The sequence below is a fragment of the Lithobates pipiens genome, unplaced genomic scaffold (assembly GCF_037356315.1).
Source record: "Lithobates pipiens isolate NorthernLeopardFrog02 unplaced genomic scaffold, aLitPip1_a1.2 Scaffold_8, whole genome shotgun sequence".
In the NCBI taxonomy this organism is placed as follows: domain Eukaryota; kingdom Metazoa; phylum Chordata; class Amphibia; order Anura; family Ranidae; genus Lithobates; species Lithobates pipiens.
The window spans coordinates 11,414,470-11,441,594 of record NW_027507903.1 but is presented as its reverse complement, the minus strand read 5'-3'; the positions used below and the strand labels follow the sequence as shown (position 1 = coordinate 11,441,594).

The 27,125-nt window shown below is 42.8% G+C and overlaps 1 protein-coding gene across 2 annotated transcripts in view; it reads right to left on the bottom strand.

Moving 5' to 3' along the window:
• The window catches only part of LOC143962950 (immunoglobulin superfamily DCC subclass member 4-like), a 194,489-nt gene that overhangs the window by 56,550 nt on the left and 110,814 nt on the right, over positions 1 to 27,125 (bottom strand). For both annotated transcript variants that reach the window (XM_077472461.1, XM_077472460.1), the window contains exons 6-10: positions 25,490 to 25,645; positions 18,892 to 19,302; positions 16,776 to 16,940; positions 13,749 to 13,886; positions 8,811 to 8,981 (exon numbers count right to left, since the gene is read on the bottom strand). In XM_077472461.1, the coding sequence (XP_077328587.1) occupies positions 8,811 to 8,981; positions 13,749 to 13,886; positions 16,776 to 16,940; positions 18,892 to 19,302; positions 25,490 to 25,645 (1,041 nt within the window). The remainder of the gene's footprint in view (positions 1 to 8,810; positions 8,982 to 13,748; positions 13,887 to 16,775; positions 16,941 to 18,891; positions 19,303 to 25,489; positions 25,646 to 27,125) is intronic.

Here is a 27,125-nt window from a genome sequence, read left to right as displayed (position 1 = left end):
TAATTATAAGAATCCATATCATACCTGCCACATAGCATTAAATTGTAGCACGGCCAGCTCCAGCCGGGAAGACAGGCTGTGAGCCGCACTGGGCATGTGCAGAGTAACGTCACCCAAGGCTCCGCCCTAGGCTGGGCGCGTCCTGCCATCTGCAGGACAACTTGGGAAGGACAAGAAAACGTCATCCAGAAAGTGTGAAGACCCCCAAATAATCACACACCTTGTGTCTGGGTCACCCAGAAAGTGTGAAGACCCCCAAATAATCACACACCTTGTCTCTGGGTCACCCAGAAAGTGTAAAGACCCCCAAATAACCACCCACCTTGTGTCTGGGTCACCCAGAAAGTGTGAAGACGCTCAAATAACCACCCACCGTGTGTCTGGGTCACCCAGAAAGTGTGAAGACCCCCAAATAATCACCCACCTTGTGTCTGGATAAACCAGAAAGTGTGAAGACCTTCAAATAATCACCCACCTTATATCTGGGTCACCCAAAAAGTGTGAAGACCCCCAAATAATCACCCACCTTGTGTTTGGGTCACCCGGAAAGCGTGAAGTCCCCCAAATAACCACCCACCTTGTGTCTGGGTCAGTCAGAAAGTGTGAAGACCCCCAAATAATCACACACCTTGTGTCTGGGTCACCCAGAAAGTGTGAAGACCCCCAAATAATCACACACCTTGTCTCTGGGTCACCCAGAAAGTGTGAAGACCCCCAAATAACCACCCACCTTGTGTCTGGGTCACCCAGAAAGTGTGAAGACGCTCAAATAACCACCCACCGTGTGTCTGGGTCACCCAGAAAGTGTGAAGACCCCCAAATAATCACCCACCTTGTGTCTGGATAAACCAGAAAGTGTGCAGACCCTCAAATAATCACCCACCTTATATCTGGGTCACCCAGAAAGTGTGAAGACCCTCAAATAATCACCCACCTTATATCTGGGTCACCCAGAAAGTGTGAAGACCCTCAAATAATCACACAGCATGTGTCTGGGTCAAACATAAAATGTGAAGACCCCCAAATAATCACACACCTGGTGTCTGGGTCAATCAGAAAGTGTGAAGACCCCCAAATAATCACACACCTTGTGTCTGGGTCAATCAGAAAGTGTGAAGACCCTCAAATAATCACCCACCTTGTGTCTGGGTCACCCAGAAAGTGTGAAAACCCCCAAATAATCACACACCTTGTGTCTGGGTCACCCAGAAAGTGTGAAGACCCTCAAATAATCACACACCTTGTGTCTGGGTCACCCAGAAAGTGTGAAGACCCCCAAATAACCACCCAGCTTGTGTCTGGGTCACCCAGAAAGTGTGAAGGCCCTCAAATCATCACACACCTTGTGTCTAGGTCACCCAAAAAGTGTGAAGGTCCCCAAATAATCACCCATCTTGTGTCTGGGTCACCCAGAAAGTGTGGAGACCCCCAAATAATCACACACCTTGTGTTGGATTAAATTCATATAATACTTATGTTATCTGTTTATTGTTGAGGTAGCCACTTAGCCTCAAATGAATGAACCACATGAAAGCTTTGTAATCAGAAGAACAATAGCTGGACTCGGACCCCCCCTGCTGTGATGTGTGTGTGGTTGCAGGCTTCAAAGGGAGTAAGAGACAATACAGCATGCTTCCTGAGGAATGGACATACATGTGAAGGAATGCCTCTTGGCGAAATCTATTGGATGGAAGGCAAATGGGGGTGGCTACGAGTGGGTGTGTACGTTTGTATGAAAAGGCTCACACACAGACAATGTTTTCCTGTTTGCTGTGAGACCCTGCCATGTGGTGATTCAGCCTATTTTGGGAGATGGCTCCGGCCTAAACCTCATGGTGAAGGCCCTGTCCTGGTCTGAGCCTAGCTGATGCAGCAAAGCCTCGCAGAGGACCGTGTGATAAGTATCTTTCATATTATTGTATTGTATGTTCTGAATGTAAGCTGCGTGATATTGTAATGTCCTTTTATTACTTTATGTTAGCTTTCCTAACTTAATGGGAAATAAATAAGATAGCGTTTTACTAGCAGCAATGTGTGTGTTTTCATAAGTAACTTTATATCAGTGTGCTTAGTAGGGTCTAATAAATTAGATAACTATGGGAAGAGACAAGGTAGTAATAGTTTGTAGAGCACATAATGTCTTTCATTTGGCACCCCAGATAACATGTGGCAATCCTAAAAGCTGCATAGAACTTACAGGACAGAAGTGCTCGGATACAAGGCAGCTGATAATGCCACATTAAGTGTGGTAAATCTGTACTATGGATAGGCAAAATTTAATGGTTTTGAATGATATCAGGTAAAAGTGGTAACGAATTAAGAATAGAGAATGCTAGAAGAGCGATTTGTTTTTGTTTTGTGTGAGTTGTAAGAGCTACGATAATTGAGTTTGATTTAGTACTCAATGCAGTGTTGGTACGTTAGTACAAATAGAAGTGTGTATTGTGTGGATTGTATGGTTGTGAAATGGAACTTGTGTATACATATGTTAAAAAGTATGCCTCTGCCAGTTACCATTCATGTGCAGATGAAACTCTTGAAAGCTAGTATAAGACTCTATTATCTCAGTGTCAGCAACATAATAGCAAAGTATCGGGCAAACAGCTAAAAAAAGTTAAGAAAGAAAAGTTGGCTAATGAAATTGCAGTTTTGCTCAGAATTAAAGTTATATCTGAGCAAATGGGGGGGAAGTGGGAAGTAGAGAGGAGGCATCTGAGTGAGGACATAGCGGAAGTCAGTGAAAACCTTCTAAAGATTGCAACAGCCTCTAGTGATGAGATGGATGAATTGCAGGCAAAAGCAAGAGATTTGTCAGAGAGAAACGGTGAACTACAAGAACAGATCCACAGTTACAGGATGGACTGTAATATGAAGAGCAAAGTTGTAGAGTCATTGCGAATGAAATTGTCAGAGATGGAAGAGTTGGTTATGTCTTTAGAAAGAGAATTAGCAAATGTACGCTCCCAGCTTCTTACTACAGAGAAACTTATGGTATCGCTCAATGAGCACAAAGGAACATGCCAATTGGCCGATATCTGCACGATCAATGAGGAGAAGGGCCGTGATGAAACACAGTCTGCTATGGCACCTATAGCTTCAAGGCAGAATGAGAGTTTGATTACAATCCAAGAGAGACTTACTTTGTGCCAGATGTTGGGTGAATTTAATGCCCTGGAATCACCAATGAGTCTGTCCAATAAATTTGAAGCTCTAGTGGTTAAATTCCATTTGAGTAATGAGGATGCATGCTCTCTTCTGAAAGCATGGCTACCAGGACCTTTGGTAGGTCAGTTATCGGCACAAGTTAATGATAACGTAGCAGATGCAGAGGTGCGGAGGAAAGAGTTGCAGCGTATTGTGGACAGTCGTGATAATGGTATGAGTGATTTGCAATGAATGAAATTTAGGAGAGGAGATGACCCAATTTTGTTCTGCAGTGAGTATCTTGCATTGTATATGAAAGTGTTCAACTGTCCTGACTTATTGGAGGACGATGCAAGTTTCATATACTCAATGGCCAATAAGTGTTATGTAAGCTATCCCACTAGAATGGCTCTGAGGAATGCTAGATCCTACCAAAATTTTGTCAATATTCTCAGAGACTTCTGTCAAGAGTCCAGGGAAAGGGAGTATGGGTCAAAGGCAGATGTGTCCGTAATAAGCAGAGGTACAGGAAGGCAGAGAAAGTTCAGACATAGTAAATGGAATAGACATAGATTTCATAAAGTCCTTAAAATTGCTAGCATTGAACAGGAAACCCCAGAAATACAAGTACCTACAATGAAAACCCCCACCCAGGGCAGGGACAGCGTAACTCAAAGGCCTGATATGAGAGATAGCAGCCAGGACAGATTACACAGTGCTGAAGGAGAGATAAGAAATGACAATCCACACCCTAAACACAGCCAGCAACAAGACTGGATGAACATTCCAATATTTGCGCCCTGGGCTAATCTACCATTTTGGCTTGTATGTAATTGGACACAAATGGCATTGACATTTTTCTTGGGTAATATGGCAAAGATTTCCAATACCACTGCGTAGTATAGAAAGGTATGGCAACTATATTGCATTAATGGGAAAGGCTTTGGGGACTTAAAAAGTCAATTGTCATGATAATTGTGTGTAATCACTGTCTTTGTGTTTTTTTCCACAGACCATGAAAGAAGTTAAATGGCTTTAGATACTAACATTTGCATTTGTTTGCAGGTCTGTCAAAGTGAGAACAACAGTGGTAAAATATATGAACATGGGTTAGGTTATTGTAAATGCATAATCGATTATCACATGGTACCATGAGCTCATTAGTTAGTAATTGTTTGCAAACAATGAAAAATAAATAGTACTAAAAAGAGTTACAAATGAAGCTAAAATGTTGTGATGATACATATGCTTTGTTTTGTTTTTTCGTTTTCCCCAGTAACTAATTGTATTTCAGATTGGAATAAGCACTCTTTGCAGGAGAAAAGTCCATGGATGTTGTCAACTAAAAGTTGAGTGTTTGTCATTGTTGTATGATGGTTGTCTTGTCGTATGATGGTTGTCTTGTCATGTTGTTTGTGTGATCATGGCCAGATTTTTAAGTTTTTTACATTTTTTTTGTATTTTTTATTTTTTTTTATTCTAAAATTTTTTATTTTTTTTGTTGATATTGGTTTAGTCCTCTATGTTAGTTATATTTTTATTCAGGTGGAAAAGTAGTAGGTCTAATCCACCTGAAAGGGGGGGAATTGACAATGCCCTCAATTAGAACCAGTCACCTGAAAAGGGGTAGTGCATACATCGTAAAGATACAGATAGATGCAGTGTTTTTTTTAGTTTGTAAAATTTGAAGTTTTTGAGAAGCAACACTGACGTTCAGTTTTAAACGTTTTTTGATCATACCATGGGGATCCATTTTACAGTGGGTGTAGCCTAAAGAGGTCATGGTTGTTTGGATAGTTTGGTCAGAGTTGCAGAAGCCAGGAATACTGAGATCCTGGGCTCCAAGGAGGGAACTATAAGTAAACATGGTAAGCGAGCAGATATTGTGGATAAGAATTTGATACTGCTCTTGTTTTTCACTTCCAGAATCCAAGTGGAGCGAGAATTGGAGAGGCTTCTGGAACATGGATGACAGATGATCATCTGGTTGGCAGTTTGTCTGTGCCACACCATACCACAAATTAGTTCCGATAAACATCAGGAGAGAAGGAAAACTGAAAGATTCAGATTAATACCTGTTTTTTCGTATGGACAATTTGGTGCTAATCCTGAATCTGAAAGACTGTGCCTAGCAAGAGAACTCTTGAAATATTTTTGCTGAAGTCTCTCCTGATGAATGCAAACATGTTATTTATACATGTGCAATGGGTTGGAGGTTGGGGAAGAGTTATGACACATCCAATCCGTCAAAACATGAAAATGTAAAATATGTGTTTTTTTGTTGGAAGGAGGAATTGAAAGAAGAAAGGTTTTAATGTATTACATGTATTGATGTAACGGAGACAATATGGTGCAGGTACCCAGGAGGTATACTGGCGCTTATGCATAATAAGGTGGCTGTTGGTCAGACTAAAGGGTGCCAGGTGATACATCAATGGGGTGAAAACTTCCTCGTAGGGGTGGTGTCTCAATCCTAGCAGTCCTAGAGAGAAGCTTTCGGTTACAGGACATGCGGGACACCAGAACTAGACACGAGGAAGATACGCCCGGTTGGTGTCTCACCTGAGAGGTTGAAACCCTGCACAGATAATGCCAGTGAATACACACAGGAGCATGCTCTGTTAAAATAAAGGGAACAAACGCTGGCTACCAGGGTACCGTAGGACTTCACCACATGGTGCTGCAACATCTCATGGTGGTTGACAAAAACCTATCACCCTATATGTGCTGAGTATACACTGAATCAGGTGCGGTTATTGTACCAGTGACTTACTCCCAGAGATGAGAATGAGGTCCATGCAGGATGCTTATTGCTGAGGAGTAACCCGAAAGAGGAGGGATGTATTCAGCACTATATTGGGGGGGGGACCATAGCTGGGATGGGTGGTGGTAATGGAGGGGACATCAGCCTCCTGAGGAACAAACTCACAGCCATAGCTTCAGAGAAGGAGCGTGACTTTGTTACCCCGGGAGATTGGTGGTATCCTTGATAACATTCAATGAAGTCACAGAAACACTCAGGTTAGAGTGGCTCCGGATTTTGTCAACCATGTTGAGAGGTTGGTAGGGAGGACAGAAACCTGTCATTGGCTCTGGCGCGCACTCTGTGGCAGGTGGAAATATCAGCCAACATCAAGCTGATTGTACCGTCTCTGTATGAGGGGCAGTGGCCTGATGAGTTAGCATCCCCGCTCAGTAAGATTTTGCCAAAACACGTTGCTTATACTAATCCAAAGTAGTGGTCGAATGCCTGTATGGGTGGTACTAAGTTGGATTGTGAAAGGTGTTATGCTGTATGTTCTCGTATACAGAAGTGCAGACTTGGTCTGTATATTTGGTGGCATCAATGGGCTTACTGACTGGGGACTCTATCTTGTTGCATTTGAGGCTATATCACACATGTGATCAGAGAAGATGAACGCTGGAGGCAGGTTGATATTTCCCTTTGTCGGAAGCTTGACCATGATGTCCTTTGCAGGCCAGGTCAATACATGGGGATGAACGAATAATGTTGGGAAGTTATTTCTCTCTGTATTCTGGATGGAGAGGTCATTGCTGGGAAGAAGGCACCCAGGTATTATTTAGGACATAGGCGAGTTTTTGTTTCTTTGTCCTAAAGAATACCGGTGTAGTGTTAGTCAAGGGACTAGAGGGTTCCTTGAACCTAACCGTAGGTAGAGGTGCATGGTATACAATGGGCATGATCTCTGAAATCCAGGCACAGGGGTGGAATTGTGTGGGTTTGGTAATTGTTGTAAACTTATATGTGTAGTTAAGCGATATTTATCTAGAAGGGTCTCCCATTTGTCTATGCAAGTTGAGGGACGATTTGACGGTGAGCTCTCTGTGTACAAATTGGAGACGTTGCTGCCAAGTCAGAGCCCTGCAACGCCGCTGCGAGCAAGCCTGCCTAATCCCGACCCGTATTTACAGTAAAAGGTTATAGGAGGTTGGGAGCGGGGTGCGTAATACATACATATGTATATATTATGGTAATAAGTTGATTTATTTTTGTGGTAGAGTGTGACCTATGGGTATTGTAGGCTAGTAAATATGGGCAAGAAAGGCCCTCCTCAAGACTCGGTATTTGAAAGCTGGTTGATCTGTTACTCTGAATGTGTGCTGGTGAGTGAATGGACACCCCCTGCCCGTATTGCCGTCCTGAAGATACCGAAGATCCAGAATGGTGGCATGGAAGCTGTCGCTGAAGAATGATGATGGTGTATCACTCAGTGGCAAAGCGGCACGTGTTGGGAAGCACCACACGGTAACACAATTATGGACTGCTCCATAGAACCTGTTTCTGCACATGTTGAAAAACACAATATGGTAAGACCATTATGGACTGTTCCACGGGAGCGGTTTCTGAAGCACATGTTGAAAACCACAACACATTACACAGCTAAGGACTGTTCCATAGGTACTGGTTCACACGTTAGGACAGTTATGGACTGTTTAATAGGAACCGTGTCTGAAGAGGGGTGGTATGCGCCTTTCAGGCGCAAAGCGGCATATGTTGGATTAAATTCATATAATACTTATGTTATCTGTTTATTGTTGAGGTAGCCACTTAGCCTCAAATGAATGAACCACATGAAAGCTTTGTAATCAGAAGAACAATAGCTGGACTCGGACCCCCCCTGCTGTGATGTGTGTGTGGTTGCAGGCTTCAAAGGGAGTAAGAGACAATACAGCATGCTTCCTGAGGAATGGACATACATGTGAAGGAATGCCTCTTGGCGAAATCTATTGGATGGAAGGCAAATGGGGGTGGCTACGAGTGGGTGTGTACGTTTGTATGAAAAGGCTCACACACAGACAATGTTTTCCTGTTTGCTGTGAGACCCTGCCATGTGGTGATTCAGCCTATTTTGGGAGATGGCTCCGGCCTAAACCTCATGGTGAAGGCCCTGTCCTGGTCTGAGCCTAGCTGATGCAGCAAAGCCTCGCAGAGGACCGTGTGATAAGTATCTTTCATATTATTGTATTGTATGTTCTGAATGTAAGCTGCGTGATATTGTAATGTCCTTTTATTACTTTATGTTAGCTTTCCTAAATTAATGGGAAATAAATAAGATAGCGTTTTACTAGCAGCAATGTGTGTGTTTTCATAAGTAACTTTATATCAGTGTGCTTAGTAGAGTCTAATAAATTAGATAACTATGGGAAGAGACAAGGTAGTAATAGTTTGTAGAGCACAGAATGTCTTTCACCTTGTGTCTGGGTCAATCAGAAAGTGTGAAGACCCCCAAATAATCACACACCTTGTGTCTGGGTGACCCAGAAAGTGAGGAGACCCCCAAATAATCACCAACCTTGTGTCTGGGTCACCCAGAAAGTGTAAAGACCCCCAAATAATCAAACACCTTGTGTCTGGATCAACCATAAAGTATGAAAAGCCCCAAATAAACAACTTGTTTCAGGGTCACTCTGAAAGTGTAAAGACCCTCAAATAATCACCCACCGTGTGTCTGGGTCAATCAGAAAGTTTGAAAACCCTCAAAAAATTAACCAACCTTGAGTCTGGGTCACCCAGAAAGTGTGAAGACCCCAAATAAAAACCCACCTTGTGTCTTGGTCACTCAGAAAGTGTGAAGACCCTCAAATAATCACATCTTGTGTCTGGGTCAACCAGAAAGTGTGAAGACCTCCAAATAATCACCCACCTTGTGTCTGGTTGACTGTGTCTAGAGTGCGCTGCAGCACCCAGTTGGAGGGTCCACCATATCCCGCCGAGGTGCTGGCCGAAATCCGCACTTTATATACAGTACCGGGCTGCAGGGAAGAGAGCGCAACCCCAGTCTCATTTCCTCCAACTTCTACCATGGAGACCACACCTGAAGGTGACAAGGACAGGAATGTCACGAAGTGAGAAGAAATCTGGAATAGTCCCACAAGCCCTAGAGAAAACACTTGTGAAAGTATTTATAAAAATATTTTCACAGCTGCTTGTCCATTTAAACTGCATATAAATTTGTTCTGTGAGAATGACACAAAGTCAAATGTTTCCAGGCTATAGTTTCTGCATTTGGGATGTGTGAATGTCAAAAATACTGTAATTATGGCCACTAGATGGTGCTGTAAATATGCTCCTCAGCACCTTCTAGTGGCTATAATGTGGTATTTTCTACATACATTAACATTTTAGAGAATATAGCCTGAGAGCAATTGATTTTGCCCCATTGACACAAAACAAATTAACATACAGAGGTGGATGAACAGCTATGGAATTTTTTCAAAAAAATGTTTAAATACTTTCTTTGGTGTTTAACCACTTGAAGACCGGGCCTTTTTCTGACATTTGTTCCTTACAAGTTAAAATCAGTATTTTCAGCTAGAAAATTACTTAGAACTGCCAAACATATATATATGTATATATATATATATATATATATATATATATATATATATATATATATTTTTTTTAGCAGAGGCCCTAGACAATACAATTGCAGTTGTTGCATAATTTTATGTCACACTGTATTTGCGCAGCAGTCTTTTCAAATGAAATATTTTTGGAAAAAATACACTTTCGTTAATTAAAAAACAGTAAATTTAGCCAGATTTTGTGGCAAGAGGTTAAACAATGACGTGATACAATAAGCCATGTTGATAGCACTCCATTTTTTTTGCACGTGTCAAAATCATTGTATATGTATATATATATATATATATATATATATACACACACACACATTGAGGCATTGAAGTGGTTTACCGGGATTATGGTTAAAGCCATCAGCCATAACCGAGTTTTTTTTTTTTTTTTGTTCAGCCGGCGATTCTCTTTCTCATAAAAGCAATCCGAGTGGCTGTTGAACATCCCTCCCCTCCCCCTACAAAAGAACTTGTACTGAAGAAATGCAGAGACAGTTCACAAATAACCGGGTGGGAAGGCGGCCCGGCCTCCTGGTGCCCAACAGTCGGGTGTCCAGAGAAGTTGTGGGCCCTACGCTTTCCCTCCTCGTCAGGATCTGTCCCTGCTGCTAGTTAGACATGTGCACTGCCGAAAAATGTGTTCGTTTTCGGGTCATTCGTAATGTCGCAATTCGTAAATTCGTAAATCTGAAAATTCTAAAATAAGAAAGAAAATCCGAAAATTCGAAAGAATAACTAACTAATAATAACTAACTATTAAATTATAGATATTGAAATTTCCTTTCAAATTTGGCTGTTGGTGAACGCATCGAATACGAATTTATCCAAAGTTACGAATTATCCGAAATAACGAATGGCGCATCTAAACAAATGGATCTAAACGAATGGAACGTAACAAATTAATAATAAACAATAATGATAATACAAACTTTTTATTATTATTATTTATTATAAATTTGTTCCGTTCCATTTGTTTAAATCCTTTTGTTTAGATGCGGCATTCGTTGGTGGACGTAACGAATACAAATTTATCCAAAGTTACAAATTATCCAAAATAACGAATGCCGTATCGACACAAATGGAATGTAATTAATTAATAATTAATAACAATAATGATAATAAAAACGTATTATTATTTATTATAAATTTGTTCCGTTCCATTTGTTTAGATCCATTTGTTTAGCTGCGGCATTCGTTATTTCGGATAATTCGAAACTTCGGATAAATTCGTATTGGTTACGTTCATTAACAGCCAAATTTAAAAGGAAATTCCAATATCTATAATTTAATAGTTAGTTATTATTAGTAAGTTATTCTTTTGAATTTTCGGATTTTCTAACTAACTACCTAATAATAACAAACTATTAAATTATAAATATTGGAATTTCCTTTCAAATTTGGCTGTTAGTGAAGGTAACGAATACGAATTTATCCGAAGTTACGAATTATCCGAAATAACAAATGCTGCATCTAAACAAATGGATCTAAACAAATGGAACGGAACAAATTGATAATTTATTATTATTATTTATTATAAATTTGTTCCGTTCCATTTGTTTAGATCCATTTGTTTAGATGCGGCATTTGTTATTTCGGATAATTCGTAACTTCGGATAAATTCGTATTCGTTACCTTCACTAACAGCCAAATTTGAAAGGAAATTCCAATATTTATAATTTAATGGTTCATTATTAGTTAGTTAGTTAGTTAGAAAATCCGAAAATTCGAAAGAATAACTAACTAACTAATAATGAACCATTAAATTATAGATATTGGAATTTCCTTTCAAATTTGGCTGTTAGTGAACGTAACGTATACGAATTTATCCGAAGTTTCGAATTATCCGAAATAACGAATGCCGCAGCTAAACAAATGGATCTAAACAAATGGAATGAAACAAATTTATAATAAATAATAATAATAAATTATAAATTTGTTCCGTTCCATTTGTTTAGATCAGTTTGTTTAGATGCGGCATTTGTTATTTCGGATAATTCGTAACTTCGGATAAATTCGTATTCGTTACCTTCACTAACAGCCAAATTTGAAAGGAAATTCCAATATTTATAATTTAATGGTTCATTATTAGTTAGTTAGTTATCCTTTTGAATTTTCGGATTTTCTAACTAACTAAGCTCTAACGAGCAGGGCCCTCTGATTCCTCTTGTACCAAATTGTAATGTAACTGTAATGTCTGCCCTCATGTTGTAAAGTGCTGAGCAAACTGTTGGCGCTATATAAAACCTGTATAATAATATAATAATAATAATAACTAACTATTAAATTATAGGTATTGGAATTTCCTCTCAAATTTGGCTGTTAGTGAACGTAACGAATACGAATTTATATATTCATAAATTCTAAAAATCCAAAAATTTGAAAATCTGATATAACTAACTAATAATAACTTCACTATTACTATTAAGTTATTGGTATTGGAATTTCCTTTCAAATTTGGCTGTTGGTGAACGTAACGAATACAAATTAATCCAAAGTTTTGAATTATCCAAAATAACGAATGCCGCATCTAAACAAATGGATCTAAACAAATGGAACGGAACAAATTTATAAAAAATAATAATAATAACGTTTTTTATTATCATTATTGTTATTTATTATTAATTAGTTACGTTCCATTCGTGTAGATACGGCATTCGTTATTTTGGATAATTTGTAACTTTGGATAAATTTGTATTCGTTACGTTCACCAACAGCCAAATTTGAAAGGAAATTCCAATACCAATAACTTAATAGTATTGGTGAAGTTATTATTAGTTAGTTATATCAGATTTTTCGAATTTACGAATATTCAGAAAAATGTGTTAAAACGGGTTTCCCTTATTTCGGATATTTGCGAATTAACAAATTTAACGAAATTCATTAAAAAAACTAATTTGTAACGAAACTAATTGCTCATGTCTACTGCTAGTACTGTCCCTACTAGACGGGGTACCAGTCCCTACTCTACCAACTCGCAAAATGTGCGGCGGCACTAACCGCACCGCACGAAAAAGGTATTTAGGTTTTAGGTATCGGATCGTTTTGGACAAGTACTCATGGAAATGCTTCTTATCGGCACAGATACCGGTATTGGTGCAACACTAGTGGTATTATGTTTCCTTCCTGCATTCAGTAACTCTAATGTCTATCAGCTATTTTTCTCTAAATTATATATTTGGGTTTGTTTAACCACTTACAGACCGGACCATTTTGCTGGTCAAAGACCAGACCACTTTTTGCGATTCAGCACTGCGTCGCTTTAACTGACAATTGCGCGGTCGTGCGACGTGGCTCCCAAACAAAATTTACGTCCTTTTTTTTCCCACAAATAGAGCTTTCTTTTGGTGGTATTTGATCACCCCTGCGGTTTTTATTTTTTGCGCTATAAACAAAAATAGAGCGACAATTTTGAAAAAAACGCATTATTTTTTACTTTATGTTATAATAAATATCCCCCAAAAATATATAAAAAAACATTTTTTTCCCTCAGTTTAGGCCGATACGTATTCTTCTACATATTTTTGGTAAAAAAAATCGCAATAAGCGATTATTGATTGGTTTGCGCAAAAGTTATAGCGTTTACAAAATAAGGGATAGTTTTATGGCATTTTTATTAATATTTTTTTTACTAGTAATGGCGGCGATCAGCGATTTTTATTGTGACTGCAACATTATAGCGGACACATCGGACATTTTTGACACATTTTTGGGACCACTGTCATTTATACAGTAATCACTGCTATATAAATGCAGTGATTCCTGTGTAAATGACACTGGCAGTGAAGGGGTTAACCAGTGGGTGGCAGTGTAGGGGTTAAGTGTTCCTAGGGGTCTGTTACTAACTGTGGGGGGGTTGGGCTTTAATTTAGTGAACACTGATCTCTGCTCCAATCACATGGAGCAGAGATCAGCGTCACTAGTTGCTAGGCAGAATGGAGAAATGCTGTTTACAAACGGCATTTCTTCATTCGGCCGCTCCGTGAGACGATCGCGGGTATGCCCGCGGCGATCGAGTCCGCGGGTCCTGCGCCCGGACTTACGAGGGTCCCGACCAGCGCGGGCGGCAAATTTAAAGGGACGTACAGGTACGCCCATTTGCCTGCCCGTGCCATTCTGCCGGCGTACATCGGCGTGCGCTGGTCGGCAACTGGTTAAGGGTTTTTTTTGCTTTTAAAAAGCAATTTTAAAGACAAAGGCGACTTCTGAAGACATTCTTTTAAGCTTACCGTCTTTCTGCGTGGAATATTCAATGCGGTACTTGGTGATGTGGCCATTGGAATGCTCAGGCTGAAGAGGCAGCCATTTAACATGGATATCCTCCGGCGTCTCACCGTTCAGTGACAACATGGGGGCAGCTGCTGGCACTAATAAAGAAATGAACAATCAGTAATGCACAGAGGTACTTTATCAGGCCCATTGGTGGAAATATTCAGCGGTTCCCCCACCACCACCCATAACCACTCACAGGCAGTATGTTGTTATTTCCATTGCCTGGCAGAATATTGGCCTCTCCTTATATAATGAACGTTGGAAACGGCCGTAATGACCACATGTGGGATCAGTACAAGGTTGAACCCCCACCCCATATATACACTATATTATCAAATGTATTGGGACGCCTGCCTTTATACATACATGAACTTTATTGACATCCCAGTCTTAGTCCGTAGGGTTAAATAGTAAGTTAGCCCACCCTTTGCAGCTATAACAGCTTCAACTCTTCTAGGAAGGCCGTCCACAAGGTTTAGGAGGGTGTCTATGGGAATGTTTGACCATTCTTTCAGAGGCGCATTTGTGAGGTCAGGCACTGATGTTGGACAAAAAGGCCTGGCTCGCAATCTCTGCTCTAATTCATCCCAAAGGTGTTCTATCGGGTTGAGGTCAGGACTCTGTGCAGGCCAGTCAAGTTCTTCCACCCCAAACTCGCTCATCCATGTCTTTATGGACCTTGCTTTGTTCACTGGTGTGCAGTCATGTTGGAACAGGAAGGGGCCATCCCCCAAACTGTTCCCACAAAGTTGGGAACATGAAATTATCCAAAATGTCTTGGTATGCTGATGCCTTAAGAGTTCCCTTCACTGGAACTAAGGGGCCAAGCCCAACCCCTGAAAAACAACCCCCACACCATAATCCCCACTCCTCCAAAATGATTTGGACCAGTGTACAAAGCAAGGTCCATAAAGACATGGATGAGCGAGTTTGGAGTGGAGGAACTTGACTATCCTGCACAGAGTTCTGACATCAACCTGATAGAACACTTTTGGGATGAATTAGAGCGAACACTGTGAGCCAGGCCTTCTCAGTGTCTGACCTCACAAATGCGCCTCTGGAAGAATGGTCAAACATTCCCATAGACATGTGGAGGCCAGTCAAGTTCCTCCACCCCAAACTTGCTCATCCATGTCTTTATGGACCTTGCTTTGTGCACTGGCTTGGCCCCTTAGTTCAAGTGAAGGTAATGCTTAAAGGATCAGCATACCAAGACATTTGGGACAATTTTAGGCTCCCAACATTGTGGGAACATTTTGGGGTTGGCTCTTTCTGTCCCAACAAGACTGCGCACCAGTGCACAAAGCAAGGTCCATAAAGACACGGATGAGCACGTTTGGGGTGGAGGAACTTGACTGGCCTGTACAGAGTCCTGACCTCAACCAAATAGAACACCTTTGTGATGAATTAGAACGGAGACGGTGAGCCAGGTCTTCTCATCCAACATTAGTGCCTGACCTCACAAATGTGCTTCTGGAAGAATGGTCAAACATTCCCATAGACACCCTCCTAAACCTTGTGGATGGCCTTCCCAGAAGAGTTGAAGCTGTTATAGCTGCAAAGGTGGGCCAATTCAATATTGAACCCTACGGACTAAGACTGGGATGCCAATACCGTCAAAGTAAAGGCATACGTCCCAATACTTTTGACTATATATTGTATGAAACATCCACATCGACATCCACATAACGACTTGGCATGTTGTCATAAGCCAACTGCCAAGTCGTTATCTTTAAAAAAAAAAAAATGTACAAAAAAGAGTATGAGCCAAAAGACAAGGTAGGAATGTTGGTGATGTGGGAGGGGGGCAGTGCTTTGGTGGGGGGAATGTGAAGGGGGCAGGGCTGTGGGGTGGGTGTTTTATGTGAAGAGGGCCGAGCACACTACTGTTGGGGGGGATTTGTGATGTGAGAGGGGGGGCAGTGCTGTGGGGGGAAAATATAAAGGGGGCAATGCTCTGGGGGGGGGGGAATGTAAAGGGGGGGGCAATGTTGTGTGGGGGGGGTTGAAAGGGGGCACAGTTCAGCTGGAGGATGTGAAGTCGGCAGAGTACAGTACTGTGGGGGGGAGGGATGTAAAGAGGGTAGAGGGCAGTACAGGGGGGCAGGGGTGATGGTTTGAAGGGGGGTTTAGGACTGCTGTGAAAAAAAAGGGGGGTTCAGTACACCAGTGGTCTCCAAACTGCGGCCCGGGGGCCAGATGTGGCCCTTTGCTTGCTTCTATTTCGCCCTTGGAACACTATTTTCATCCACTGATACCAACATTGGCACATAATCCCCCCCCACTGGCACCAATGAAGGGGCAGAATTCCTCCTAATGACACCAACAATGGGGCCCAATGGCACCAACAATGGGACGCTATTCCTCCCACTGAAACCAAACATGGGGCATTGTTTATTTCCACTAACGTCTGGACCTTTTCTACTCCCAATGCCCACAGTCCGGCCCCCCCATAGGTCTGAACAACAGTAAACCCTTTGTTTAAAATGTTTGGAGACCCCTGCAGTACACTATTGTAAAGTGGGGGGGGGGGGTGGAGGTGATATGCAGGGGGCCTAAGAACACTACTGTGAAGGGGAAACTGATGTGAAGTGCAGGACTGTGATTGGGGGGGGAAGGATTGAGGACACTGATGGAAGTGATTGTAATATAGGAGGAGAGGACCTCTGGTGGCTGGAAATTTTACTGGTTGGACCTCTGGGAATTTTAATACAATGGCCCTGGTTTAGCCTATTCTAACTTATTCTGTCTCAGCCTTACCATCTAGTGCTGTTCTAGGGAAAAAAAAAAAAAGACACCGAGGTCAACGTTCCATAATCATAACGTCCCCAAAAAAACATCATAATTGGGATACCCAGGTATATAGCATCCACCCCCTCTAGATTTCTTCTTCACTTCATTCCATTCAGTAAAATACCGGCGTGCATTAAACTTGTCCCCGGGAATGTAGCTGGGATCGGAGAAGATGGAACAAAGCCAATTACCATCATCCCATGTCTGAACCACCAGGGGCTCCGAGGCACGGCTGGCTCCTTGCGGAGAATAAGCGACAACATAAAAGGTATAATTGGTCCCCGGCTCCAGGTATTTCACATTCAGCTCTGTGGTGTCATTGTTAACTGCAAACTGATACTCCATATTTTCAGAACCTGTAAGACAAAAAGAGGAAAGGTTTGGAGGAGCACGAAACCCGGCTTTACATATTCAGGAGGGGTATCCTATCAACGGAGTTGTAGCCATGGACTTTTGTAGGTCATATAGAAAGTGACATCACATAACTGATTATATAAATATACAAAATTTATTAAACATAAAATTTAAAATCGCATAAAACACCATGTCCATTATCGTTCTCACACATTATTTCATCCAATGATCCCACATGTGGACTCGACGCGTTTCAAAGGATCTTCTTTTAGGCGAACATGTGAAAGGTAGAGCCCGCATCCATCTTCCTTAGGGATGCACCGATATATCACCCACTGAAAATTATCGGCCGAAAATAGGGTTATTGACGTTGCAAAATCGTGTCCTATTGACTCCAATTCAAAAATCAAGTCCCATTGACTTCAATGCAAAAACGCCCTCCTATTGACTTCGATGCAAAATTGTGTTCTATTGACTACAATGTAAAATCACAACCCATTGACTTCAATGCAAAAACGCCCTCCTATTGACTTCAATGCAAAATCGTGTTCTATTGACTTCAATGTAAAATCACAGCCCATTGACTTCAATGCAAAAACGCCCCCATTCACTTCGATGCAAAAACGCTCCCTACTGACTTCAATGCAAAATCACAACCCATTGATTTCAATGTAAAACCGCCCCTATTGACTTAATGCAAAATCGTGTGCTATTGACTTCCATGCAAAATCACAACCCATTGACTTCAATGCAAAAAAAAACGCCCCCTGTCGACTTCAATGTAAAATTGCGTCCCACTGACTTAAAGAGGAGGGCCGTTTAAAAAAAAAAAAAAAAAAAAAGTCAGCAGCTGCAAACACTGCAGCTGCTGACTTAATAAACACACTTACCTGCCCAGGGCGCCCGCGATGTCGGCCACCCGAGGCCGACCCGTCCCTCGGCTCTCGGGTCCCGGCGCCGCCATTCCCTCCAAGGGAAACAGGCAGTGGAGCCTTATGGCTTCACTGCCCGTTTCCTACTGCGCATGCGCGAGTCCCGCAACGCTTTCTGAATGGGACGCGCTGTGTTCTGGAACACACAGTTCCCAGAACACAGCGCGACCCATTACCCAGAAGACGCCGTGACGAAGAGAGAAGACAGAAGATCTCCGCGGAGGAGGAAGAGGAAGATTAGGATTATGTGCTTAGCAACAGGCATTTCTGGTAAGTAAAAAAAAAAATTTTTTTGTTTTCAGGGTGGCCCTCCACTTTAAATGTAAAGTTGTTTCCCAATGAATTCAATGTAAACACACATTTCAAATGAACTTCCACAAGAGCACATGTGAAAGGTAGAGCATGCATCCATTTTTCTTAGGGATGCACCAATATATCGGCGGCCAAAAATTATCACCGGAAAATAGGGTTTTTTGGTGTTTTGCCAAGAGTAAAAAAAGTGCTTAAATTGGCATGCAGCGTCTTATCGACTTCAATGCAAAATTGCGCCCAATGATTTCAATAAATCATTGGCCAAATAATCTTTCTTTTGTTTGTAGAGCACATTTAAAAGAATATCAATGTCAAAGAACCTGATCTCCTTAAAAATCTAAAATATGCCTTTGATTTTAAAGAGACTGGGTTCCATGAAATTGATATTTATTCACATATTCTCCTGAGGAAGATCATTTGAAACGCGTTGAGCCCACATGTGGATCATTGGATGAAATAATGTGTGAACCTTATAAAGGACGTGGTGTTATATGTGATTTTGAATTTTAGGTTTAATACATTTTGTACTTTTATATACTCATCTATGTGGTGTTACGTTCTATATGCCCTACAAAAGTCCATGGCTACAACTCTGTAGATATGATATATTGTACAGTGTGTAAATGATAGGATGTGGGCATGTAGAACACAGAACTTCTATCTATAATACTTTGCATATTCGACAAGCGAACGTTCAGGATATACGTACCGCCTGTCTTAGTGTAATGTAGAGAGAAGCCAATGACCCTCTCCCAGTTGCTCTGTGGTCTCCCCCAGGTCACCGTGACTGTCCTGCTGGTCACAGCCAGGGCTCTTAGGTCTTGTGGTGGACCAGGTAGACCATTCTGGACTGTCACGTGGAGTCTAGTTGTGGCACAAGCACTGCCCAGTATATTGGTAGCCACACATTGATAATACCCAGCATCCTCCAGGTCGATCTGTGTGATCACCAGGCTGCCCCTTGACTGAATCCGGACTCTCCCGTTTGGAGAAAGTTGCTGTCCATTCCTCAGCCAGGTGATGATAGGTTCTGGATCTCCGGTAGCGCTGCAGGAAAAACGAGCCGTGCCCGCCCGCGCTCGCGTCATGGTCTCTGGCGGTTGCGTAATAAATGGGGGCACTGAAACAGGACATGAAAAAAAAAATGAATCTTCAATTAATAAACTGGTCCATAAGTGCAAAAAAATCAAAAAAAAAATCATGAAACTAAAACAAATATCTGGTTATGAGGATAATACAATCCATGACGCTTGTGGAATGTTACAAATCAGAACCTTACGGTGAAATATCAAATATATTCATCATTTTCTTTAGCTGTGTGTTGGCCGGCTACAAAGAATGTGTTCCTGCTCTTTCGTCATTCCAGATTTCCTATTAAAATTGGCAACAACGGGCACCAGTGTGATTTCTGCTTAGCTGTCAGTAAAAAATAAATAAACTTAAAGCGGAAGTAAACCCATCCATTTAACCGTTTCAAATAAGTTACATTTGCGGCACGTGCCGGGGATGTAACCCTCCCATTCGTTGATCTCTCAACCAGACTGTCAAACCATCCAATGGCTGGTGTCCTAACTGATCACATGTGCAGCACCAGGGCAGTTGAAGATTAAACAGTGGCCAACATGGCAGCTTCCTTGGCTGAAAACAATCGGGGGGGGGGTTTACACTTCAATAACGGGCACTTTCGCCCAGGCCAATTTTCAGCTTTCCGTGCTGTCACAAATGACAATTGCGCGGTCATGCTACACTGTACCCAGACTCATTTTTTATCATTTTTTTTCCCCACAAATAGAGATTTCTTTTGGTGGTACTTGGTCACCTCTGCGGTTTTTATTTTTTGCTAAAAGAATAAAAAAAAGATCGAAAATTTTGAAAAGAAATATGTTTTTTTTTGTTTCAGTTACAAAACTTTGTAAATAAGTAAGTTTTCTCCTTCACTGATGGGCACTGATGGGGCTGCACTGACGGGCACTGATAAGGCGGCACTGATGGGCAGGTGGCACCAATAAAGTGGCACTGATGAGGTGGCATTGATGGGCACTGATATGTTTTTTCTTGTTATAAAATTTTGTAAATAAGTAAGTTTTTTCCTTCACTGATGGGCACTGATAATGCAGCACCGATGAGGTGGTACCGATGAGGTGGCACGGATAGGCGGCACTCATAGGTGGCATTGATGGGCACTGATAGGTGACACTGATGAGCAATGAAAGGCTGCACTGATGGGTACTTATAGGTGGCACTGATAGATGGCACTTTTGGACACTGATGGCTGGCACTGATAGGTTTCACCGATAGGCCTCACTGGTGGCACTGGCATTGGCAGGCATTTTTCTTTGGCACTGATTGCCAGCTGCCTGTGCACTGATTGGCATCTCCCTGGTGGTCTAGGGTGGCATACCTGGTGGTCCAGTGTGGTGGCCATCCCTGGTGGTCCTGGCGGCATCCTGGTGGTCCTGAGAGGGGGGGCTGCAATGATAAAAAATCAGCACCCCCTCCTGTCAGGAGAGCAGCCGATCGCCTCTCCTCTACTGGCGTCTATCAGACGCGAGTGAGGAAAATGCAATCAACGGCTCTCCCTGTTTACATCGTGATCAGTCGTGATTGGACATGGCTGATCATGTGGTAAAGAGCCTCTCTCAGAGACCCTTTACCTAGATCAGAGTTGCGGTGTGTCAGACTGACACGCCACAACAATGATCCCCGCAATGTGCGCCCCCCCCCGGGGGCCAGCAGCGGCTTGATATCCTGACATCATTTGACTTTCGGTCAGGATATCGCAACCACTTTGCCGACGTCATTTTATTATATGGCGAGTGGCAAGTGGTTAAAGAGAACCTGTCCCCAGTTCATCATCCTGACATCTTCTGGCAGTTTTTGGCCGTACTTGATCTTCTATGAGCGGTTGGACCTTCACTGGATTAGTGTCCTCATAGTATGTGACAAACCCAACCGGGACAGAGGTTCTTGGAAGGGATTGCAGAGTAGCCTCTTGCCTACTGATTATGGGCCCTGGCATTTGAAGGAGTTACAAGCATTTAGGAAGATGTCCCATTATATAATGCAAAAGGACATTATTACGTTTAACAGTCAAGGAAGCTGTGATGGTCTCTGCCAACTTGAAACTCAGTGAGAAGATGTATGTGAAAAGAAAGCTGGTTAATGAGGTTTGGACAGCCCTGGTCTTATTGAATACTGGTATCCAACCGTCTTGGCGGACAATAACCTAAGTCTCCTAGGCTTGTCTAGGCTAATAGTTGTTAATTAGTTCATGTTAATTAGATCACTATCAGCTATTAGTTGCTAGATGAGGATACTGATATGATATATGATATGATATGATAGGATATGAGCATACTGTTTATGTTGGCTATTCCAATATGGATCAAATTCATTATTTTCCTCAAAATTCTACAAACAATACTCCATAATGACAACGTGAAAGACATTTGTTTGAAATCGAAAAATGTATTAAAAATAAAAAAAATTAAAATCCCATGTACACAAGTATTCACAGCCTTTGCTCAATACTTTGTTGAAGCATCTTTGGCACCAATTACAGCCTCAAGTCTTGTTGAGTATGATGCTACAAGCTCGGCACACCTATTTTTAGACAGTGTCTCCCATTCTTCTTTGCAGGACCTCTCAAGCTCCATCAGGTTGGGTGGAGAATGTCGGTGCACAGCCATTTTGAGATCTCTCCAGAGATGTTCAATCGGGTTCAAGTCTGGGCTCTGGCTGGGTCACTCAGGGAGATTCACAGAGTTGTCCCGTAGCCACTCCTTTGTTATCTTGGCTGTGTGCTTAGGGTTGATGTCTTGTTGGAAGATGGATCTTTGCCCCAGTCTTAGGTCCCGAGCACTCTGGAGCAGGTTTTCATCAATGATGTCTCTGTACATTGCTGCATTTATCTTTCCCTTGATCCCGAATAGTCTCCCAGTTCCTGTTGCTGAAAAGCATCCCCACAGAATGATGCTGACACCACCATGCTTCACTGTAGGGATGGTATTGGCCAGGTGATGAGCGGTGCCTGGTTTCCTCCAGACATGACGCTTGCCATTCAGGCCAAAGAGCTCAATATTTGTTTCATTGGACAGAGAATTTTGTTTCTCGTGGTCTTAGAGTCCTTTGGGTACCTTTTGGCAAACTCCAGGTGGCTGTCATGTGCCTTTTACTGAGGAGTGGCTTCTATCTGGCCACTCTACCATGCAGGCCTGATTGGTGGAGTGCTGCAGAGATGGTTGCTCTTCTGGAAAGTTCTCCCTCCACAGAGAAACACTGGAGCTCTGTCAGAGTGACCAACGGGTTCCTGGTCACCTCCCTAAGGCCCCCCCCCCCCGATCACTTAGTTTGGCCGGGCGGCCCACTCTAGAAAGAGTCCTGGTGGTTCCAAACTTCTTCCATTTACGGATGATGGAGGCCACTGTGCTCATTGGGACCATCAATGCAGCAGAAATTGATCGGTATCCTTCCCCTGATCTGTGCCTCCATACAATCCTGTCTACAGACAATCCCTTGGACTTCATGGCTTGGTTTGTGCTCTGACATGCACTGTTAGAGGGCTTTTACACCGAGCCGCCCTGGGCGTTGGCGGTAAAGCGGTACTATTTTTTGCGCCGCTTTACTGTCATTTAACGGTGCTATTCGGCCACTAGCGGGCAGTTTTAACCCCCCACTAGCGGCCAAAAAGGGGTTACATCCACCCGCAAAACGCAGCTGAACAGCGTTTTGCTGGCGATATCACAGCGCTGCCCCATTGATTTAAATGGGGAGCAGCGGTGGATGAGCGGTGGAGGAGCGGTGAGTTCACCGCTCCTTCACTGCTCCAAAGAAACTGCTGGCAGGACTTTTTCTGACACCCTGCCAGCGCACCGCTCTAGTATGAAAGCCATCGGGCTTTCACACTGGAGTGAATGGAGCGGCTTTTTTCAGGCGTTATACAGGGGCAATTTTTAGCGCTGTAGCACCTGAAAAATGGCAGGGTGAAAGAGGTCTAAAGCTGGCCATACACCTATAGATTATCTGTCGATTTTCTATGGTTAGATGGAAAAAGTGCAACAGATTTCTCCATGTTCGCTAAACTGTTTGGATGGAGGAATCTCCCACTTTTTCCATCTAACCGTAGAAAATCTGCAGATAATCTATAGGTGTATGGCCAGCTTTACTGTAGAACCTTATAAAGACAGGTGTGTGACTTTCCAAATCATGTCCAATCAATTGAATTTACCACAGGTGGACAAGTTGTAGAAACATCTCAAGGATGATCAGTGAAAACAGGATGCACCTGAGCTCAATTTTGAGTGTCATGGCAAAGGCTGGGAATACTTATGTACATGGGATTTTTTTGTTTTTTATTCTTAATAAATTTGCAAAGATTTCAAACAAACCTTTTTAACATTGCCATTATGGAGTATTGTTTGTAGAATTTTGAGAGAAATAATGAGCTTAATCAATTTTGAAATAAGGCTGTAACATAACAAAATGTGGAAAAAGTGAAGCACCGTGATTACTTTCCGGATGCACTGTATCTCCTATTTCCGGCTGCTACTAAATTGGCTTACCAATTAAAGTGGTTGTAAACCCTTACAACACACTTTGACCTACAGGTAAGCCTAGATTAGGGCTTGCCTGTAGGTCCAAGAAATATCTCCTAAACCTACACAGTTTAGGAGATATTTGCCGAAAGACAGGCACCGCTGTCTATGGCGCATGCGCCGTAGACAGCGGCGCACAGGCGCACTGAGCGCGCAGACGTCAACGGCAATATACCGCGCGTGGCGGCTCCCGTGCGCATGCGTGGGAGTGACGTCATCACGGCTTCGCCGAATGACAGCGGCGCAGCAGAGAGACCCACCGAGAAGATGGATGCGCTGAACTACAGGGGACAGCGGTGACTTCGCTGGCTCCTGTGTCAGGTAAGTGACACATAATGGACTGCTATGTAATGCATAGTAGTCCATTATGCTTTACCTTTGCAGGGAATGAAAGGGGAAGTAAACTCATCAGGGTTTACTTCCTCTTTAAAAACACGGTTGGTGGCAGATGTTGGGGAGCTGGGGGATGAAGACTGGGATGAGGTGTTGGAGACATGCAAATTAGTGTCTCACAAACTTTCCGACCATCTCACTCACCTGTACATATTAAATAGGTCCTACCTAACGCCTATCCGTTTATCCAAATATTGGCCAAATTACAACCCAGCATGCCCCAGATGTGGTGAGGCTAGTGGCACCTTTTACCATCTATCTAATGTGGTCTTGTCCTTTTATCCAAGGGTACTAGACACAAGTGATTACATTCCTACATAACCAAATGGGCTCCCCGCTAACCCTATGCCCTAGGCAATGCTTACTGGGTCTTCTCCCCACCCCAAAGGAGGAAAAACACCTTCAGATTTTTCTGCAAGAAACAATCTTTATGGCTAGATTGTTAATTGCAAGGGTTTGGCTCAGAGAGTCACCTCAGACCATACAGCATTGGACCACGACCATAAACAATACATTACCCTATAAAAAAAAAGTCTAATGCCGTGTACACACGACCGGACTTTGACAGCAAAGGTCCGACGGAACGAATCCGGCAGACAATTTGATCGTGTGGGGGCTCCATCTGACCTTTGCTGTCCAAAAATCTGACGGACTTTAGAAATAGAACATGTTTCACATTTTTTCGCCAGAGCTCCGCCGGACCCAGTTCCTATCGAGAAATCCATTCGTGTGTATGCTAGTCCGACAGACAAAAACCGACGCTAGGGCAGCTATTGGCTACTGGCTATGAACTTCCTTATTCTAGTCCGGTCGTACGTCATCACGTTCAAATCCGTCGGACTTTGGTGTTATTGTGTGTGGCCAAGTCCGTTCATTTGGAACTCCGCCGAAAGTCCGTCTGAAAAAACCGTCGGACCTAGTCCATCAAAAAGTCCGCTTGTGTGTACGTGGCATCATACGTTCATAGAGGGTGCCCGAATAAGTACCACAAGATATGGGATAGATGGTCAGCGAATACCTCTACATGCGTAGTAGATGAATAAATCTCTCTGCAAACATCTACCTTATGGGTACAATGCATTATTAATTGTATGCTTTTCACTCGGCTACTTAACGGTTACCATATGTATCAATGTTTGTTATTGGTATCACATGGGCTGTTGACATTTTTACTCTGTATGAAACTGTTACCATTCATCCTTCAATTATGGTGCCTGTTGCATTGCTAATTGTTTGTCTCCCTTTTTAATAAAGTTTTTTATTTTTTTACTTTTTTTAAACAAAACAAAGAATTGTCTTATCCCCCCCATTTCCTCTCACCTAAAACTTGTAGCTGGGCTGAAGTGGTAACAAAATGCTGACTGTGCGGAAAGCTGGCTCTGCAAACATAAACTCCAGCATGGTGGGCCTGAATGTGCTTGATCAGGAGGTTACTCTCTCCAAGTAGGACGATATCCGAGGAGAGTGGATTCCCATCTGCAGAACAGACAAAAGTTAGATCAGAGCAGGCTAGATCACGTAATCAGCCTCAACTGCAGAAGAATATCTCAATATCAAGCATAGTCTACTTCATAGCTGTAAAGTAATTTGTGAAATAACCAATCACAAGTTGCTGGTTCAAAAAATCAAGTCGAATGACATTTATAATGCTTCACAAACATAACTTGATACCTGAGGCGTAGCTTGAAGCTTGTGGGCCACAATGCAAAAGTTGACATGCCCCCCCCCCCTACTACCACCCACCACTTCCACCGTGCGTGCAGATACATCCACCGCACACCATGATACTCAAAGTGACTTAAGAGTTTTGAGTTCCCAGAGTTCCTCCTTACATTAGAGGACAAGGATCACTGCTGGAGAATCAGAGGACAGGGACCCCTCCTGGCAGGTCACTTGGCAGAGCTCCTTTCCCATCCCAGCACTGTATACAGCCCCCCCCCCCCCACCACCACCACTATACAGGGCTGAAATCACATTACTTTACACACAGTATGTCAGCCTTCACAGGGTCTATCTGGCTTTTATGTTGCCGTTCTGACCTGGGAAATTCTCTGGTCAGAATGGCAGTGTAGTTGCAGTAGGCAAATACACCCTGTGCAGATCATGGCTGACTGGCTGTGTTGTAAAGGAATGTGAATTCAGCCCCGTGGAGGAGGAGCAGTATAGAGTGCTGTAATGGGAAAGGAGCTCATCAGCCTGCCATAGCATCCAGGGTGGAGGGGGTGGTCAGGGGGCTTTGGGAGGGCGCAACGCCATGAGAAAAGAGGGGTGTGGACTGTGGAAGGCGAAGTGGAAGCCCAGTACTGGAGCGTGGCTGTGGGGCCCTAGGGCAGATCTGAGCTGGACTTTGTGGAGGATATGATAATATGACAGGGAGGTTGCAGGAGACCCCTGGAGCTAGGGGTGGGGTTGCGATTGTGACCCCTGCAACCCCTTATGCTACGCCCATGCTTGATACACATCTATACAGCTACCACACTATTTGCAGCTCGTACCCCTCTCAGTCTAACATCCCTATTTGTACAGTCTCACATCAATGCCCAGAATCTGAAGCTTACTTTAAAAAAGCAAGGAAACCACCTAATATCTCTAGTTGTACAGTTTCACTACTATCCAATTTGGCCAGAATCTGAAGCTCACCTCGACAAAGCCAAGGAACTACCTAACAACCTACCGTATGGTCTCACTACTATACAAGTTGGCCAGAATCTGAAGCACACCTTGACAAAGCCCAAAAAAACACCTAATATCGGTACTTGTGCAGGCTCACCACCAAGCACACAAGCTAGAATCTGAAACTTACCTTGAAAAATCCAAGAAACAACATAACATCCCTATTCACACAGTCTCGCCACCATGAAAGCTAACCATATTCAGAAGCTTGTCTTGAGAAAGCCAGGAAACAACCTAATATTCCTATTCGTACTGTCTCACCAAAATGCAATCTTTCCAGAAC